This window comes from Etheostoma cragini, chromosome 16 (assembly GCF_013103735.1).
Source record: "Etheostoma cragini isolate CJK2018 chromosome 16, CSU_Ecrag_1.0, whole genome shotgun sequence".
NCBI lineage: Eukaryota > Metazoa > Chordata > Actinopteri > Perciformes > Percidae > Etheostoma > Etheostoma cragini.
In genome coordinates this window covers 20606678-20624799 of record NC_048422.1, presented here as the reverse complement: position 1 = coordinate 20624799, position 18122 = coordinate 20606678, and the positions used below count along the sequence as shown (strand labels likewise).

At 38.8% G+C, this 18122-nt stretch overlaps 2 protein-coding genes across 2 annotated transcripts; both read right to left on the bottom strand.

Moving 5' to 3' along the window:
- Positions 1 to 460: 460 nt before the first annotated feature.
- dck (deoxycytidine kinase) lies at positions 461 to 18025 on the bottom strand. Its single transcript, XM_034895432.1, has 8 exons — positions 18013 to 18025; positions 6351 to 6467; positions 5912 to 6027; positions 4240 to 4433; positions 3398 to 3545; positions 3117 to 3232; positions 1889 to 1988; positions 461 to 653 (listed from the first exon to the last, which is right to left on the bottom strand). Exons 2-8 carry the CDS (start codon positions 6451 to 6453, stop codon positions 627 to 629), a joined length of 804 nt encoding a protein of 267 aa, XP_034751323.1. The 5' UTR covers positions 6454 to 6467; positions 18013 to 18025; the 3' UTR covers positions 461 to 626.
- Positions 7270 to 15596, bottom strand: LOC117958821 (MOB kinase activator 1B). Its single transcript, XM_034895433.1, has 6 exons — positions 15249 to 15596; positions 13930 to 14096; positions 11642 to 11735; positions 10657 to 10790; positions 9518 to 9681; positions 7270 to 9381 (listed from the first exon to the last, which is right to left on the bottom strand). Exons 1-6 carry the CDS (start codon positions 15260 to 15262, stop codon positions 9304 to 9306), a joined length of 651 nt encoding a protein of 216 aa, XP_034751324.1. The 5' UTR covers positions 15263 to 15596; the 3' UTR covers positions 7270 to 9303.
- Positions 18026 to 18122: the final 97 nt, after the last annotated feature.

The following is an 18122-nucleotide window of genomic DNA, read 5'->3' as shown; positions in this document are numbered from 1 at the left end:
TGTTACCACATGCCAGAAGACAAATTTGTTGTAGGGCACCCAGATAGCTCAGTTGGTAGAGCGGGTGCCCATGTATAGACGTTTACTCCTCGACGCAGCCGGCCAGGGTTCGAATCCGGCCTGTGGCCCTTTGCTGCACGTCACTCCCCCTCTCTCTCCCCTTCCATATCCTCAACTGTCCTATCACATAAAGGCCTAAAATGCCCTAAAAAAATAATCTTGAAAGAAAAAGAAGACAAATTTGTTTCAAAACAAATTGGGGGCAGCAAAAAAATAAATAAACGCTGGCTAAACTATTTAAAACATGGAGGGTTTGTTCAGGACACCACACTGTCGCTAGCAATGATGCAGTGAATACAATCAGCAGTCTGCAGGTTTACACATCACTTTTTGTTATCGCCTCAGCTCGTTTGGAACCTCAACTGAGGTAGTACTAAAAAGAATTAGCAGATACTTTTTAAAATCATAATGGAAAACCAATAAAAGGCGAGTAGAGTTTGATAAAACGCCATTACGGTGTAGAAAAATAGGTCATTGTTGAGTAATTTCATTATAGTAAAACTAAGACTCCCGTCCACCTTTTCTTCCTTTGAGCACCAGTCATATTTTGCATCTCCAAGTGGTCTTTACAACTTGCTCAGGAACTCTTTCACCTGAAAAAGAAGTCAACAGTCAAGTGGTTAGCATTAGTGAATGCCAACAGTGAGAGTCACAGCGTTCCCATTCCTGGTTAGTTCCAACTTCACACAAACTTTAAAAAAAAAGAAAAAAAAAAAAAAGATGGTATCATATAATTTGTGCAAAGCTTTGTGTGTGTAACTAGGACCACGTTTTGTTAATGCATTCTGAATAGCAGTGCAATCTCTAAAAGCACCTGTTTGCCATTGACATTAAAGTGCTACACAAGCAGCTCCTCGGGCCTCATTCCCATACAGTGAGTTAAGAACCTGTGCTTTACATAACCTGCGCCCTAAATGCATTTTAAAATGACTTGAGTTCATCCCATTTATTCCTTTAAATAGCGTAGTGTACAAGTGATGCGCAAAATCAGCAGCAGCAAAAAGGTGAGATTTATATTTCTGCAAGTAGTAACAATAACAACTTCTTCAAAATTGTACTGATAAAATGGGGATCCAGATTCTTTACTTGATTAAAAGTCCCAATTCCCCAATATAAAAATGGTATCACAAGTCCTCCATTGAAAACTTTACAATAAAAATTAAATGAGTGTTATCAGCAAAATTATTTAACTTTCAAAAGTAAAAGCCTTTTATTATAGGGGTAGAATGGCCGCTCACTACAAAACAATCTCCATCTTAAACTGTAAAATACATGGTCTAATAGTCTTATTTTCAAGTGAAAACTGGCAACATTTCAACATGTTCCCCATTCTTCCATCAAAAGTACAAAATATGCCTAATATTTGTAGTTCTTTAAACAACTTGATTTGTTATCCAAATATTTTTCAGATTTTTTTTTAAATTCTTTATAAGAAACAAGACTTTGGCTCAATAATGGATAAGACATACCTTAATCTTTCATTGATCAACTTCATACATCACTAGATTATTACTGATGCATTAACATGAAGGTAGCATTTCAACATTGCAGCTGCTGGGGGTGGAGCCAATTTTAACAACTCTAAAGTTGAGTAGTTTTATGTAAAGCAGTACATTATATTTGTTATCTTTATATAAAACATTAAGTCAGTAATAGTGACTAGAGCCGGTCAATGAAGCAGCTATGTGCAAATGTCCATTTCATTGCCTCTGAAATCTAGTAAAGTACTCAAGTACAAGTAATCCAGCTGGTGGGTTAAAATATAATACAAACCTAGGGCATTACTTGTCCATTTTAAATCTTTGACAAAGGTTTATCTGTCACTCACCTTCTCAATCATGTCAGCGTTCCTGATTTTATTCCCCTTAAAGTCTTCATTTACATCTATTGTCAGGACTGGCACATCACTGAGATACTCAAAGTCCATGCTGTGGGCAACAGGCGACATGGGACACAGTTAGTGATGTTTAAGCAACATGAAAAAAGGATGTGGTATCCTGGAAATCAAGTTAGTTGTCAGGATACTTGGTTCATCTTTGAGAGGAAATCTTTCACACCCAATGGACCATAGAAACAGCCCATTTCCAGCCTTTTAACGTTAGCTAGCTACTAACCCCCAGACTGCTTTGTTTAGCTAACATTAGTTATCATCTAGTGTTGGCTTGAAATAAGCGGTTCAAGTTGCTGGTAGCTGATTTGCAGCATTAACACAAGGAAGAAAAAGAAAAGGCGCATTAGTCTGTGTTGTTGTTACCACACACGTTCACAAAATAGTTTCCACACATCTTTACTATTTAGACAGTTTCCAATACGTGAAACAACTTGGGCCTGTGTCGCAATGCAACACAGCCCTCCCCCTGGTTTTCCCGCAGCCCGTGTCTTGCTCTGTCATTGGCTGGAGCTTCCTGACCAAGTCCCAGACAGCTCCGGACATTTTAAACAGTTTAGATTAGGGATGCACCAAATCCAGTTTTTTGAGGTTTGGTCAAATACCAAATCCACTGGTTAAGATTCTGGCGAATCCTAAACCGAATACTACTCCCATCCTCAGTTCGTTAACACGTGTAACACATTAATGAAGTAAACATCCACAGCAGTGTATTTTTCATTTTATTTTAATTGTATAAAGTTTTTAGCCTTACAGTCCTTTGCCGTACCTGGAGTTGCTGCATTTTGGCCGCTGTCTGTAGATTCCTTCATGCACAGCTCGTGTTCTTTTGGATGTTTCATACGCAAATGTTTTAACAGCGGCGCTGCTATCGTTATGTATTGTTTAGGGTCCTTGACACCACAAGACAAATCGGCATTGCAAATGGAACATCACGTTCCAGCACATGCACACGAACCAATGTAGTTTTGCCTCCTATATGGGGTTTTGTTGGGGAGCTCCAGACACTATCGCCAAGGGGAAAATCAGTACTAAAGTTGTGAGTTGGGCACTCGCCAAAACAAAAACCCGATTTTCTTCTGTGACACGAATACATTAACACTTAACAGTGTGAGAGTGTGTGTGTGTGTGTGTGTGTGTGTGTGTGTGTTTGCGCGCGCGCGCTCACGTCATAGTCTTGTGCTGCAGCCAGCTCTCATGCTTAAAGTGGAGTTTCTCCAGATACTCCAGCGGGATGGCTTGCTCTTCTTCTCTGCCTCTGAGGTGCAACCGTTCTAAACATTTCTACACACAAACCAAAAAGGAAAATTGACATTTTTTTGTGGAGTGAAATTTCTAATATTTTGTAATGGTAGAAAGTGAAAACATTTCTCCCTCAAATCATTCCATTCAGATGTCATTTCATCATACAAAAATGAAATGAAACAAGCTGAGGAGACTTGGGAGTACCTCCGGGGAAGCTCGGAGGTAGATGATGCCGTCCAGCTCGATGTGCTTGCCAAATTGGCTGTGCAGCCAGCCGTGCCAGTCCTGGTAAATCGACCATTCTGTCTCATTCAGGCACTCACTCTCATAGAGGTTGGCTGCAAAGATGTACCTGGAAGATGAGAGGGGAATTCATGGACAAGGAATTTTAACTTAGAACATATTCAGGGTTTCTACAGGTTTCACAAAGTGAAATGGAAGACGTGTTAAGACCATTATGAATGAAATTTAACCCTAGTGTCTTCGAAGTCGACCTGCAACTTTGTTTTTCTGGGTTGAAATTACAAATATTTTATGTTTTTTTCTCACATTTACCATTTTTTGTCACTTATTTTAACAAGCTTTTCCCCACCTTTGTTACTTTTTTCAACGTTTGAAGAAAAAAAAAAATTCCCAAGTTGCCTCATTGGCATTATAGGACTGGTGTCAAGATTGACTGCAATAGACGTTGCATGTCAATCTTATTTCTTGTGGTAATACAGAAAAGTATATTTAGACTAGTCACAATTACTTCTGAGAGCCCGTCATGTTTTTTTGATCCTCCGTGTCTTCCTCGCATACCATCAACTGCGTGGACGAGGGGTGGGGGCTGTGCGCGATCACGGAAGGCTTGTATCATGCAGACGCGCCTACAGTTTTTTTGTCATTACTTAGAACTCCTCATGGGGGTAGACAGAAACTATGCACTATAGCTTTAAGTCTGCTGCACAAACTTATTTTTTATACTTTGATTTGTAGTTGAAAACTTACACTTTCCCCAGATTATTTTTTGTACCACACACCCGCATCAGTTTTGTCACCGATACCTGTCACTGTAGATGGACCGCTCGAAGAACTGCACAGGATTCTCAGCCTCTCGCAGCTTCCCATTGGCTGACCTGATCTGAGCACGCACCCGGCTGATGCATGCGTAGCTCTGGAAAGTGTAGGCCCACCTCTCTGGTTTCTCATACATCATCTGCAATACATTCCCTCCACTCCTCTGAGATGTAGTCAGCTCCTGGGACATCAGAAATAGGGTGAATTTCATTGAATAAGTGAATACCTCACTATCGACATCAAAACATCTACTGCAATTATAGCTTAGCGTGCTGCAGTCCAAGTGTTTCTATAAGTACGGCATTGTGAAGAACCATGGGGGGGAACCATGATAAGCCTCATTTCAACAAACGGAGGGGTGTTCCTTTAATCTACTAAATTAATACAGTTTGACCAATTTTCCTAACTAATATACAGTTTTTTCTTATGCAGCAATGACTTAAATTGTATCTGTACCTTATAATTAATTACAACATCCAAGACCAACAATTGTGGCAGCCTTTTTTTTTTTTTAGATGACCCAGTCCATACCAGTATATGATTAACTTAAAACCAACTATCCAAGACCTTCACAGCTCTGCAAAAGTGTTTGTCTTTTGATCAGCAGAGGGCGCATGATCAAACGACTGTAGTTGTGGCAGCAGTTAAGCCTGCAGTTAGAGCCCTCAACAGTTGTACATACTGATAACACCCCTGTGTACTATCCTTTTACACTGTACTCCAAAGTGTGCAGTGCAATTCTTTACACTAGTAGGGACAAAAAGGATTTTAAACTAAAATAGGGATTAAAAAGTCACAAATCATCACAAAGGTATACAACCTTTGTGATGATTTGTGATTTTTAATTATAGCTTTTAATGTAAAAGAAAAAAATAAATACAAAAATGTTGTTCTTCAAACTGGTCAAGCTGAAGTTTTGGGAAACAATTTAAATGTTTTAGGATCAGCCGTAGTTTCTTTGACTGTAAACTGAATACATACATCTCTGCTTTGGACTGTTGGTCAAAAAAGACAAAAGAAATACTATGCTCACTTGTATTTGTGCTCTGCAATATTGTGATGGCCATTTTTGCCATTTCCTGGTGTTTTGGGAGACTGAACAATTGAAAAATAATAGACTGGTTAGTCAGTGAAAATAATTGTTAAATACTGACTCAAGTAAATCAACCTGAATAACCTGCTTATTGCCAGACCCACAGTAGAAGAGATGCACGTGTTGTGTATATTTAGGCCTGTTGAACCACTGAAATTGAGCTTAAGGGTGAGGCCTGCAGTTGTGTGGGAGGTTAGAGATGTGATGGCATGTTCATTTGTCCCGAGTGTGACCGTCTGTTCCTCTGAGTGTGTGGTGAAGTGGTACAGTTGGCAGCTGCACTCTAAATACAGATGAACACTCACCCAGTTATCTTTTTGTGTACAGTCCATGTTGAGTCAGTGGTTGTGAGGATTGCAGGATAGGGCAATAATGAAACTCATCCCTGATTTACATTCTTGGCTAACATGCACTGCATAAACACCTATTGCCTTCAAACTGGCAACATAAAGCAGATTTTTAGATTATGTAATAAAGTGTCTGCATATAGGTGTCAGCTGACTGAATTATAAACATTACTAGCTACATTCCAAAAGGTACGAATGCTGATCAATGTATGTCAATACCTCAAAGTCACTGCCCTTTGTTTGAACATTGCACCATCTAGCGATTGGCTCTGGTACCACCTCCCAGTCCCCGCTCTCCTGCTCCAAAAGGCGCACAAAGGTAGATTTGCCCGCCGCTGAACACAAGCAGAATCCAGTAATTTAATTTTAAAATCATATTGAGTATGACATGTAGCAACACAGTATGTAGTTAGCTACTGAGTATGTTCACATATAGTTAAAGAGATGAAGAAGCTGGTCTGTCAACGGTAACGGCGGTAACACTTTAGCTAATGTTAAAATAAATGAGAATTAGCACTGCCTGAACCAAACCATATGCCAACTACGTTAGCAAGCTAGCTAGCTGTTAAGGTTATTCCATACAGTCTATGAGGTTAAGATAACGTTAGCTTGTTTTGTCAAATAACGTTACCGCTTTTACCACAATGGGTGCGCTCACCAATGTTTCCCTCGATTGATATCCGATGTATCCTTTTCTCCATTGAATCGTTCATGGAGACGTTCATTGAATCGGTACACGGCCTCTTTGAAGTTAAAGACATTTTCAGTGAATATAAAAATACGTTGTTGCTAATTAATGCGGATGCTGCAGCTGCTGCTCCTTGTTGATGTTTAAAGGTTTGGCGCCAAGCAAAGTCAGGAAGTGGCGGCTTGGGCAGCTGTCTCGCCCAGGAAGTAACTCAGCAGCTGCTGCCCCCCCCCACCCATTGTAGGTAAAAGTATATTAGCAAGAACTAACCTAAAGTATACTTATTCTGCAGAATGGTCTCTGTCAGTGTTGTATATCAAATCTTAATTTGAAAAAAAGCACAATATTACTCTCTGAAATGTTGTGGAGTAGAAGTATAAAGAAGCATCTCAAAATCGGTCTTTGAGTAAATGTGTTGTTACTTTTCACGCTGCATTTTGGTGTAAGTACAGTACCATTCCCACACATTAGAAATACTCTACCACAAGTGAAGTCGTGCATTAAAGTTCACTTAAAAGGAAATGTACACAAACAATTGTAACAAAACACACTTTAAGTATTGTAAATTAAAGTACTCATTAATTCAGGATGCTCCACGTCACTAATATTATTGGATAAACATTCAAGCAGCACTTTAATGTTGTAGTTGGTTGAAGAGACTTTAATATCCAAGTGCCAATGAAACATGGCATTGTATTTTATAAACTGAGTTTTTATGAAATATCTTATTGTGAAAAGCATCTTTACCTGTGAAGATAATGTAGTGGATGTTTTGGAGAAGCTGTGTAAACTAGTGTAGAATTAAAAAAAACTAGTTCATCAAAATAGTACTCAAGTATAGTATTTCAGTAAATGATCTTAGTCACATGATAAACATTACATTCATTCAAAGAGTCAAGACCACCTTTATTTGCCTTGTAAACCGCATAACTCAACTCAGTAGCATTAAAAACCTCTACCAAGCCATTATTTACAAACATGTCATCAATTATTACAGTCAAGGAGGAAAAACTGTAGGCAATAATGTTATGGGCATTTCATAAGGATGAGATGCTTTCAGGATGACTAATTTTCTATTACATTTTCAGATATCTGGTGAGCAGTAACATTCAATAATAGTTAGCTAAGGAAGTGGAAAAAGATACTCAACAATTAAAACAAACAAGATTTTAATATCCAAATGGGGGAGGGGTAAGCACCCTCTGAAGACTCAATGCATTCTTTAAATCAAAAGCTACCACTCCATGCTCGCTGAAAATCATCTTTAAGACAGGTCTAACCCTCAGTATTTACATGTGTGCATTGAAGTATTACACCTCTCTCACAAATTATATATAAAGATATATAAAATGTTCATCTCACTGTTCTTTAAACCAAACCTAAACAAGAAATATATTTCTATCATACACCAGACTTAAAGCACTATAAAAAGGAAAATTAATATTAGATTAAAGTATGAATGAGCCAACTGGTAACCCTTTTTAGTGTTGGATCAATTATTGCATAGTAAACTACACTTGGAGATTAGGAAGGGTACATGCATCTGCTGTTTGAGGCACAGCAACAAACAACTCAGACCATACAAAAGCATTAGAAATCTCACTTGGGCCCTAGAGCCAATTTTAGAGGTTAAGCAATTCAACATTCATTTGGGGAAATAAAAGGGAGGAAATAAACTATGATTAGTCACATGATACAGCTTCTCACAAAGCACAGCCTATGCAGAATAAACATTCAGGCAAAAGAGGTCAGGAAAATTGTTCAAAGTGCTTTATGGCTAGTGAGATAACAAGTGATGCAGCATAATCCAATTCAAAATGCTTGTATTTTTTAACAGTGGAGGTTCTCTACTTCTATTTGAGGAAATTTATACACAATTTAAGGTTTCAGATACCTTGTAGACTTTTCCTAAAAAAATGTTTTTTTTTGGGGGGGGGGGAACTAGTATTCGGGAACATTTGACTAGAAAACAATAAAAGTTTAGTTCATTTTTAATCCCTGCTACAATATGACAATATTCTAGCCTTACTTCTATGACCTTCAACACATTCATTTTATCATAACCGGCACAAAACACTTGGTAAAGAGACTTTCTAACTAAAGGATAAGGTTGGTGAAGAGTATGAGTTTTAAGAGAAAATCATTTTGGAACCAAGTTACCAGTACAAATAGAAAAGGGGGCACAAGAAGAAATTAGGAACCACAGAAACTTAAAGGGAGGTGGTGTGGAAAATTTAATATTGTGTCAATCAAGTCAGTGGTTTATGGCCTTTATCTTCTTACAGCTCTTACTGTTGATATAGGGCAATTATGAGCCATGCTAGGCACTTAGGATTATTTTGTATTGACAGATGTGGGCTCTTACAGATGTGAAAGGTAGCAGAGCACAACCCAGATCCTTCTAAGTTGATTAATGAATGAATAACTAGCTAGTGCGGTGAAATTGGCTTAAAGGCTTGGCTTAAATTCTTCACCAATAAAGCCCTTCCATTATTATATAGCACTTTGCTTAGAGACCCTTCTTCCCTAGGTAAGTTAGAAATGGGAATCTAAGAGCATGGCCATGCCTCATTTTGCTGTAAATCGAAGTGGAAAAATGTCTGTGCAATAAAATACAAAACTAATGGACATATATGTCTATATTATCCAAATGTAAGCCATGACTGAATACTGGGAATCTTTCCATACAGCTAAAACCGTTTTCTCCAATATGTTAGTCTGTGGTTTCTTCAATTAAGTGTGTAATCCCTGATAGCATTAGTCCTGGCGCCTTAAACCTACCAAGACCCTTCCTTCTTCCTGGCCTCGTTAAAAACATTTCCCCAATTGGAAATATAGTATATACTGCATACATACAGCCAGGGTGGGGTGGGTATCTGTGCAAAAAACTAGAAGACCAATAAAATAAGGATTACATTGCCATTTATCTATCCTTGGTTGTCAGTTTTTCAATCAGCTCCTGAAGGGGGACCAGCTCTTTCCTGTCAATGAGGTTGAACTCCTGAGAAAGACAAAGATAAGGCAGCCGACATAAACAGAATATCTTCTTTATGCATTTTTTTTAAGTCACTAATATACAGTTCAACTCAAGTGAAAAAAATACATAAAAGTCAGTGTTCAAATGTCAGATTCTTTACCTGAACAAAAAAGATGAAGTGTTTGAACGATGTGTTGAGGTGAGCCTCCTCTTGCAACTGCATCACAGAGTCAAAGTGCTGGTGGTAGATATGAGCGTAGACCCTGAACAGGCGCTTCAGAATGGTCTTTGCCACTGACATAAAGTTTCGCTTAAAGGGGACACCTTGGGAACAAAAGGGTAAGAAAGAAAAGCGGTTATTCATATTTGTCAGTTTTGTCATTGATACCGGAAGATTCTGAAAACATACAACCTTAGTCTTAGTCTACGTGACCACTGAATGTGTTATCTATGTCTTGAGTGCAACACAACAGAAGAACCTCGAGGTAACAACAAGCTCATCTCTAGTTTGGAAATGTTGATGTCACAACAGCACTCTACACCTCAGGTGTGCTGTGCTGTTGACACAGTAAACAGCTGGGTGGCCAGAAGCCAGCTTCCTCTTACAGTGTACATAGAGCTACAGTACAACTCCACATCAATTATTCAAAAAGAAGCAGGTGATCGACAGCACAAGGAGAACTTGATTAAAAGCTTGAACCCAGGGCTGGACAGACACATGGCCCACTCTTCTAAGTACTTAACAGACCGGACTATTCTGGGAATATTAATCATTTCCAGGTTAGAGGTTGGCATAATCCTGTCGAGGCAAAGCAGTTGAGTCTTGTTTAGTTTTTTGGTGATAGGAGCAAGGCTTTGAGGTCCTCCTGGTACAAAATGGACACCAGTTATTAGATCTACCAATTGTGGAAAAGGAAGCTAACTCTGTCACTCCTCACACCTTTACTCACTGGTTCTTTCCACTGAGATGTACTGAGATAGATGAGACATTTATGCTGGCTGCCATCCAACTTAATTAAGGCTCCACCCTGGACAGCACAAGCCTCTGCTAGTTGAGAGGTTGAGAAATTGTACACAATTCTTTTCAATGGCATTCTACATTGTTAACCAGAGAACATTCTGGTTCACAATGTTCATCTGTAGGGATTTGTGAAATGTCTAATTATTGGATATGTAAATAAGGAAACGGACACTATTTATGTGTAATTTGGTGACCACAACTCAGATGATCTCCCCAAAAGGAGAAAAGATGGCTTTGACAGAATGAAGGAGGAAAAAAAAAAACACAGCACGGCATACCGATCTTCGAGGGGAAAAGCGTCTCGTCATCCAGCTGGTCTTGCACCCAGGTCATGAGGTAATCAATGTACTTGGGAGCAGAGCATTTTATAGGCTTCTTGATATTGGTTCCATCCGCCCAATGGTACTCATACCTACAGGAAATGTAGAGGACAAACTGATTTTTATGGATTCCATCTATGTTCACATTCATTCACCACTGACGTCATTTAATGAACAACTAAATGGTATTTCTGCTTTCATTTGCACTGACCCATTCACAAAAGCTTTTTGGCGCACCCCAAAGAGCGGTGTAAAGTAGTAGATTAGGAAAACCTAGTTCCTCAAAATTGTACTCAAAAATAGTATTAGTAAATCACCTTAGTCACAAGCCAAAATAACAGGTAAGTGCATAGATTTCTGTCAAGTAAGTTAACAGACTTTAAACCAATCACAATCATCTGCGGCTGTGCGAAGCATCAGAGAAAAGACGCGGTGCTGCTGCAAGATAGGCTCGGAAGCAACTTGTTTTGGAGGAACATGTACGTTTAAAAGTTGTTGTAGTCGTGCAACAGAAAACTCAGATTGGGGAGGCTAGCTAGCGGTCTGGATTTACTCTGCAGAGATCTGAGAAAAAGTTAACCACAGTCCTTAAAAATCGATCAGATTTTAAAATGCCAGCACAAAAAAATGCCCAAGGCAACGGATATCCGTCCTCAAGGAGTTTAACCTGGCGGATTTTGTAGCAGCAACGATGCCCCCTAAGTGGAACGTCAAGGATATAGACTACAGAAGGCCAGCCGACTAAGGGATCTATGTAAGGTGTTTTACATAATGACATTTTTAACTTCAATTGTCACATTTGATGATAATCAAAGTTATTTTGTCCCACTGAAAAACACCCCTACCCCAAGCCCTGTTGAGCCTTGACAGAACAAGGTGAAGGAAGCAGAGCTTGTTGGTGGGTTTTATTAGACTGCAAACAGGTCAACAATGATAAACTTACTTAGGACCAGCAGACATGACTGGACAGCTCTCCTCTGTGCAAAAATCTGTGATGGTGCCATACAGCATATTGATCTGGTTGAAGAAATCCACAGCTGAAAACAAAAAAGCAAAAGGGAACATATTCAAATGTAAGGGTACATGGGAACAAATACCTTGCGTGCCAACATCAAGTTCCCCCACAGCCCTTTACCCACCCCTACTTCACTGCCCCAGTCCAAACTGTAAACCAGAGCACACTCCAGTTATCAGGAACAAATGGTGTTATCAGTCGTCCCCAGGGGGACAATGCCACCAACTTTGGCTTTCCATTAGTTGAAGAAATCCATTTAAAGGGTTAGCAGCGTTAGTGTTGGTGCTCCATTTGCCTCTCTCACAGGAAAAATAAATATTGGATAGCTGATGTGTGATGTCCTGTTTAAGAAGACAAGTTCCTTTTCATGTTTGAGTAGGTTTACTCAGTCTTCAATAAACATTTTTGTCCAAAACGGCTCGATAAAAACTTTAAAAAATGACATAAAAACTTATTTAATAGTGCTGATGTTAGTGGTTATCCAGGTTGCAGATAATGGAATGAAAGGATGGTTTTAGCGGTCAAATGCAGACAGCCCTCATAAGTGTTTATTCTTCGAAAGTAGTATCTAAGTAGAAGTTAGATGTGATGCTTGCTCATGATCAGTGAGGAAGAGCAGAAATTGTTATTGTCCGTCCATGTCACCAATGACACAATTGGTTGTGAGAACGGGAAAATCATAAATAGATCAGGTCTATTGCTTCTGCTGTGCAGAGACATTGGCTGCCTGTCATAAGCCCCTCTCTACCTCTATTACTATCGATCACAAGCTAAATGCCATCCAAAAAGGAATCTCAAAAAAAGAAGTGAACTGCTTCTTGTGTACAGAGATCAAGAGGAGAGTCATAAACTTTGTCGGGAGAGGAGTTGTTACAGCAATTTTATTCCAACTTCCCCTTATTGTGCAAGTTAAAAAAGCTTGTGTGGCACTGACTAACATCCATCCATTTCCACTACCCATTATGACAATTAGAAAGTTAGAAAATGCGTGAACTTGATTAATTAGATTTTCTGTTAACATGATGTAAAAACACTGGATTAAAGGTATTCGACATTTTCAGTTTAGGGTTGCACAATGATATGCAAGTTGTAGACCCTTTATGCTACACACACATACATATACAGTTACTAATACACATATAGACTGTACGTAGAGAGACTTTGGTCTTGTTGGAATGAGGGAAGCGGTAACGTGCAAATACAGGGACAGAAAGTTCCATGTCCTTTATTTATGGTGATGGTTTCATGTTTTTTACAGAGCATTCCAAAATTCATCCAAATGTTTAAAGAACCATGAAATACAGTCCCTACAAATCAACTCCAATTACCTCCAAGAGACTCAAATGACAGTATAGCAACAACAAAAAACAAGACAGATTCAACAACAGCACGGCCTACTTCGTTTCGTTACTACACGTTTCGGGGAACTATTTTTGTAAAATATGAGATCGTATTCCAAAGCAGCCTCCATTATGGTAAGCTTTGATATTCGGGAGAAGCCAGACCCACGAGACGCGTTCGTCATTCTGGTTAGCATTTTTTTTTGGGCGACAATACAGAATACAGATTAGTGCTGCCTGCTGTTATGTAAACACACGCACATAACATACGTTCAAGTCAATGTTGCTTTGGTGTGTTCCAAGGCACTTCTTGGGTTGGTGTGTCAGGGCCTTAAGAACCATTTTAATAGTTCACTCACTCATTTATTTATTCATTCTGGGACCTGCATTACACACAGTGTAAACAGAATGATAAAATGAAAATTTAAATTACTTAACCGTATGTATGTATGCATAAATATACACACACACACACACACACACACACACACACACACACACACACACACACACACACACACACACACACACACACAGCAGTAAAATGGCTTAACAACATCACATGCTAAGACACTCTTTATCTTAAACCTTACAAGCACTCTAAGGCAAAATTGAGGTAAACACGGCTCTCGCAACACCAACAATTAAGTCTATTTAACATTCACAGTGGTTTTTCCGCGGACTTTAGAGGCAATGCCAAAACTATGTGCAAGGGAATGCCAACCCTGATAGTTCACTGTTAACTGATTCTTCATGTGGACTTATTGTGACATTAGGAACAAGACTACAGAGAAGCATGCAAATTTATGCCAGAAACCTGAATCTAAAAAGGGTGTGTCAAGGAAAGAGGGGCCGGGGGGGGGGATTGGTGCTTACTGTTGACTGCGACCCACTCATTTAAGTCTTCACCCTCAGGCAACATGACTGCCATGCGCAGGTTTCCACTTCCCAGTGTAGCTTCTGCATGTTTCAACAGCTCGTACTGATGTGAACCCTCCGGGATATTCTTCTTGGGCTTGAACGTCTTGGATGAACGGTTTCCACTGTGAGTCACATTTCAAAGAAGAAGAGAAAATAGTGTCATCGGTAAAGAGGCAGTCAGATATGATGATAAGTCATGAGTTCACAGTGCCCCTAGGTGAGGACATTTTCTAACAAAAAGGATCTTCTTAAAAGCTGTCAAAAGAGTTAATCTTTTCTTAATGTTAGGCAGAATCAGGATGGGGGACCACCAGAACAGTATGTGTCTCTGTGTATAATGAGGTCATTTGGAGAGGTAGTGTGTCAATCCCTCTCACTGCCCCAATAAACAAGAATTTGAGTCATCACAACATGGTAGGTCACAAACAGTTTTCCTATATTCAGAGCTTTACCATCTATTAAACTAATGTATATCAAAGTCAATATACTTGATCCTTTTTATAAAAAATAGCTAATTATATATGTTTTACGAGGGCAAGAGAAAATATGGTCTAGGCCTTCTGTGTCCTGAGATAACTTTACTGAAATAACTTGTGATTTTACATTCTAAATAAAACTGAATTATGATGGCACTTTCACAGTGTTAAATAGGTTTTACATTTTTAATTTCAAATCTTTAAAACTGGGTGTTCTTTAAGTAAAAAGTGGTGACCTATTTTGTATTGCGTTTTCTGTGGTTGAGAGTTGGGTTTATAACGTGGCTCTTCTTCCTCTATTAACCTAAAAATGCATCCTCATCCGCCCTTTGATTGCTAACGTTAAATATCAAAGACACAAGCTTGTTACTTTAATCGTCAGGCAAATCGGCGACTTTTTGCGGCAGAGATCCATTGGTGCGTTCTGTCACACCGGGGCTAGATTAGCCCGTGGCAACAAAGTGTTCACACCAGGAAATATCCAGGCCAGGATGACAACCCCTCTCAGTTAATATTTGCTCTGGGTTCAGTACAATTAAGCTTTCAGTGTTAAAGCACAACCTAATACCTGTATAAATAATCTACTGTCAATGCCGACAGTAATTATCATAAAAATCTACAGAAAGCAATGTGAATCATTCGCAGATATTCAGAGGTAAATCCAGCAATTAGTCTTAGCCCGTATAATGCTATATGCTATATATATTATGTGGCTTAATAACGCTAATACTAATGATATTTCCCGGTAAATCCCCGTGGCAATGGAAAATAAGCATTCATGACACAATTATTACTCACAAAAGAAAGCTCATGTTTCCTTGGACGGCGGAAAATCACTCTCTTGTTAAATAGCTAACAAGCAGAGTGAAGGAGGCAGACCAAAGGGATTGCAGTGTTTGTTAAAAACTATGAAGTCTCACACGTCCTCGGCTCTTTTCGGGCTTCCTTATGCTGTCCTTGTGAAATATCCGAAATGACTATTGCCGTAGCGGGATTAACAAAAAGTCTGTACACGTTCTTATGAAAAAAAATATATTATTTTAATAGAAAAGCAGGTCCACGGGATGCTGCTCTGTACGCTGAGAGGCAGCAGCGTACTGAATGTAATGCTAACTTCTTCATTGGGCGTCCAAGGCAGACAGCTTTGTGTTGTGTGCTGCCATCCAGAGGAACAAAATGGTCAACACAAGACTCTTCTTTGGACGCTCCAGGCTGCAGCTGTACACTCTTGGAGATTTAAGGGCAGCTTGCTGTACTACTGCCATCTTCTGGAGTTGAGTAAATAATCAGACTGAAGAACTGCTGTTTCGTTTCGCTTTACGCATGTCATATGGTTTTTCCTATGATTTAAATCCACTAGCATTCAGAGCCTATTTTCTGCAACAATAATAGAATTCCAAAGCACAGACTCAAAACCATTGTTTTCATCACATCCTATCCAACATTTTGATGAGACTATTACAATACATTTAGCTTGTTGAATATATCTAATGAAACAGAGGACAATACAAATGTAATAGAACGTATATAAATAATATAGATTATATTTCTGTAATAATGTTGTAAGAACAACATGTATTGTTGTATATAAAGTATTCCCTAGTTGATATTAGATTCAATTTTCGGGCTTTTGAAAATGAGCTATTGCCCTGTTAGTAGTAAAAATTAACTTTAAAAAAATGTTTTAAAAAGTACATTAACTTTAGAAGGAAATTGTTATATTTAGAGAATTGATAACAATACTAATTTGTGTAGCAGACTTTTTCTCACAGCTGTTCTGTCTCTGGCACGAAGGGCTTTGATAATGCTATTATGTCAAAAATCCTTTGCTAAATTCATAGACTGTATATTTATTAATGAATTATTATTAACGGTCTATGTTTTTTACAAACCAACCTTGTGAACTATGAGTGATCTGTCTAGCACTAGGACCACTCAGCAGTCTATCGGCATGGCCGTCTACACAGGCATGGCTCTATGGAAGGCCGAGCAGCTCAAATAAATGTGACTTCTAACACATGAACAACACGTAGACAACGCTCAAACAATGTGTTATAAACGTGTTGTCAGTGTGTTGTGAACATGTTGTTTGTATTCTATTCATACTATGCACGTGACGTCACAACTATTAGCTGGCGGGCAAGAACATTAGTCTCCTAGCAACAAAACCCAGTACGATAATCATCTTGCTAGGACGTTGCCAGTTTTACTTTACAAAAGTTGGTGTTTTGAGGTGAAAAAGACATGCCAGATAGTTGTTGTGTGATTGGATGCACTAACCGTAAACGTAAGGAGGACACAGTTAAATTTCATAGCAGTGAGTTAGAACATATTACAAATGGCATCATTTCTCTTTGTTCAAACAGTGAAAACAGATCCTACAGACCTGGACACCACACAAGGGTTAAGTTGGGAATGGACATGCGGTTCCTCTCGTCAGTCCTCAAACATACAAAAGACAGCAGCTTTTATTGCAATTTTTTACAAAAGCTCCCGTAAAATCAGGCATTTTGGACCGTAACAATCTCAAAAAGGTGGGCTACATTGTAACGCTGTTTGCATTTGCAGACGCAGACCGCTACGATTGACTGACACACACCCTGTCAAAATCATACGGTGCACACATTAGTAGTCTTTCTACATGGGTTTAGTTAATAATCGGAATATCATTTATATGATACAATTTTAGCGTAGGCAGGGTGTAGAGCTACATATTTAGAGGAAGACTTCATCAAACAACAGAAGAGATTAGCAAACGTTAGCAGGTAGCTAGTAGAGACTTTGATAGCTTCAAAACAATGAAAACCTCAGCGGGTGCTGTGGATGGATGTATGTTTATCTTTTCATGAGCTCTAATTTTAACATTTGGTGAAATATGGTCTAAACAAATTGGCGTTTCTAGGCCCCCAGGTATCTATGGTGATTACGTTATTGCAAAGTATGAATTGCAGGGTGCAAATGTTTCACCAGAAGAGGTCCCTTCTCAAGACTATTTTGCGGAGGCACTGTCGCTGCATCTGGAACTTAGCACCCCCCACACTTGTGATTGATTTAAAGAACAACCAAGAATTGTTTTTCTCCTATCCTAGAATGTACCTGTGGAGTAGCCAGACTTAACAAACTGTAATTAAACTAGTCCAATTGAATCATGCAGATGTCCTTTGATCATTTATTTCCATATTTCCGTTGTAAGACATTGTGAAAACTACCAAGAAAATAAAAAAAATAAATAAAATGAGTCAAATATACTTCTTTCAGTCATTTTACAGTCTCTTAAACACGTTTCCTTAACTAGACGGGCCCCACAATGTTAGCGTCACAACAGTACAGAAAGTGCATTAAATGCAAAGAAATTACAGCAAATACTAAACAAATATAACATGGCTGAAATACAAGAGCACAATTACTGTGTGTGCCTCTTGCACCGTGCAACATCTTTGTTTCCGAACTTTTTCCCTCTGCAGCCACGTTAGCTCTCTCTGTATACCGTTTTACCCACAATGCAATAGGTTTGGCCTTTGCAAAACTCTGCAACGGCATTGTAATAAAGAACATCAAAATGTAAAAAAAAAAATATTTTCGTACTATTTTAGATCGAACACCCCTTTTTAAATTCATATTTATTACATTCTTAAGGTTTTTAATTACTCTATAATTTCAAACTAACTAAAC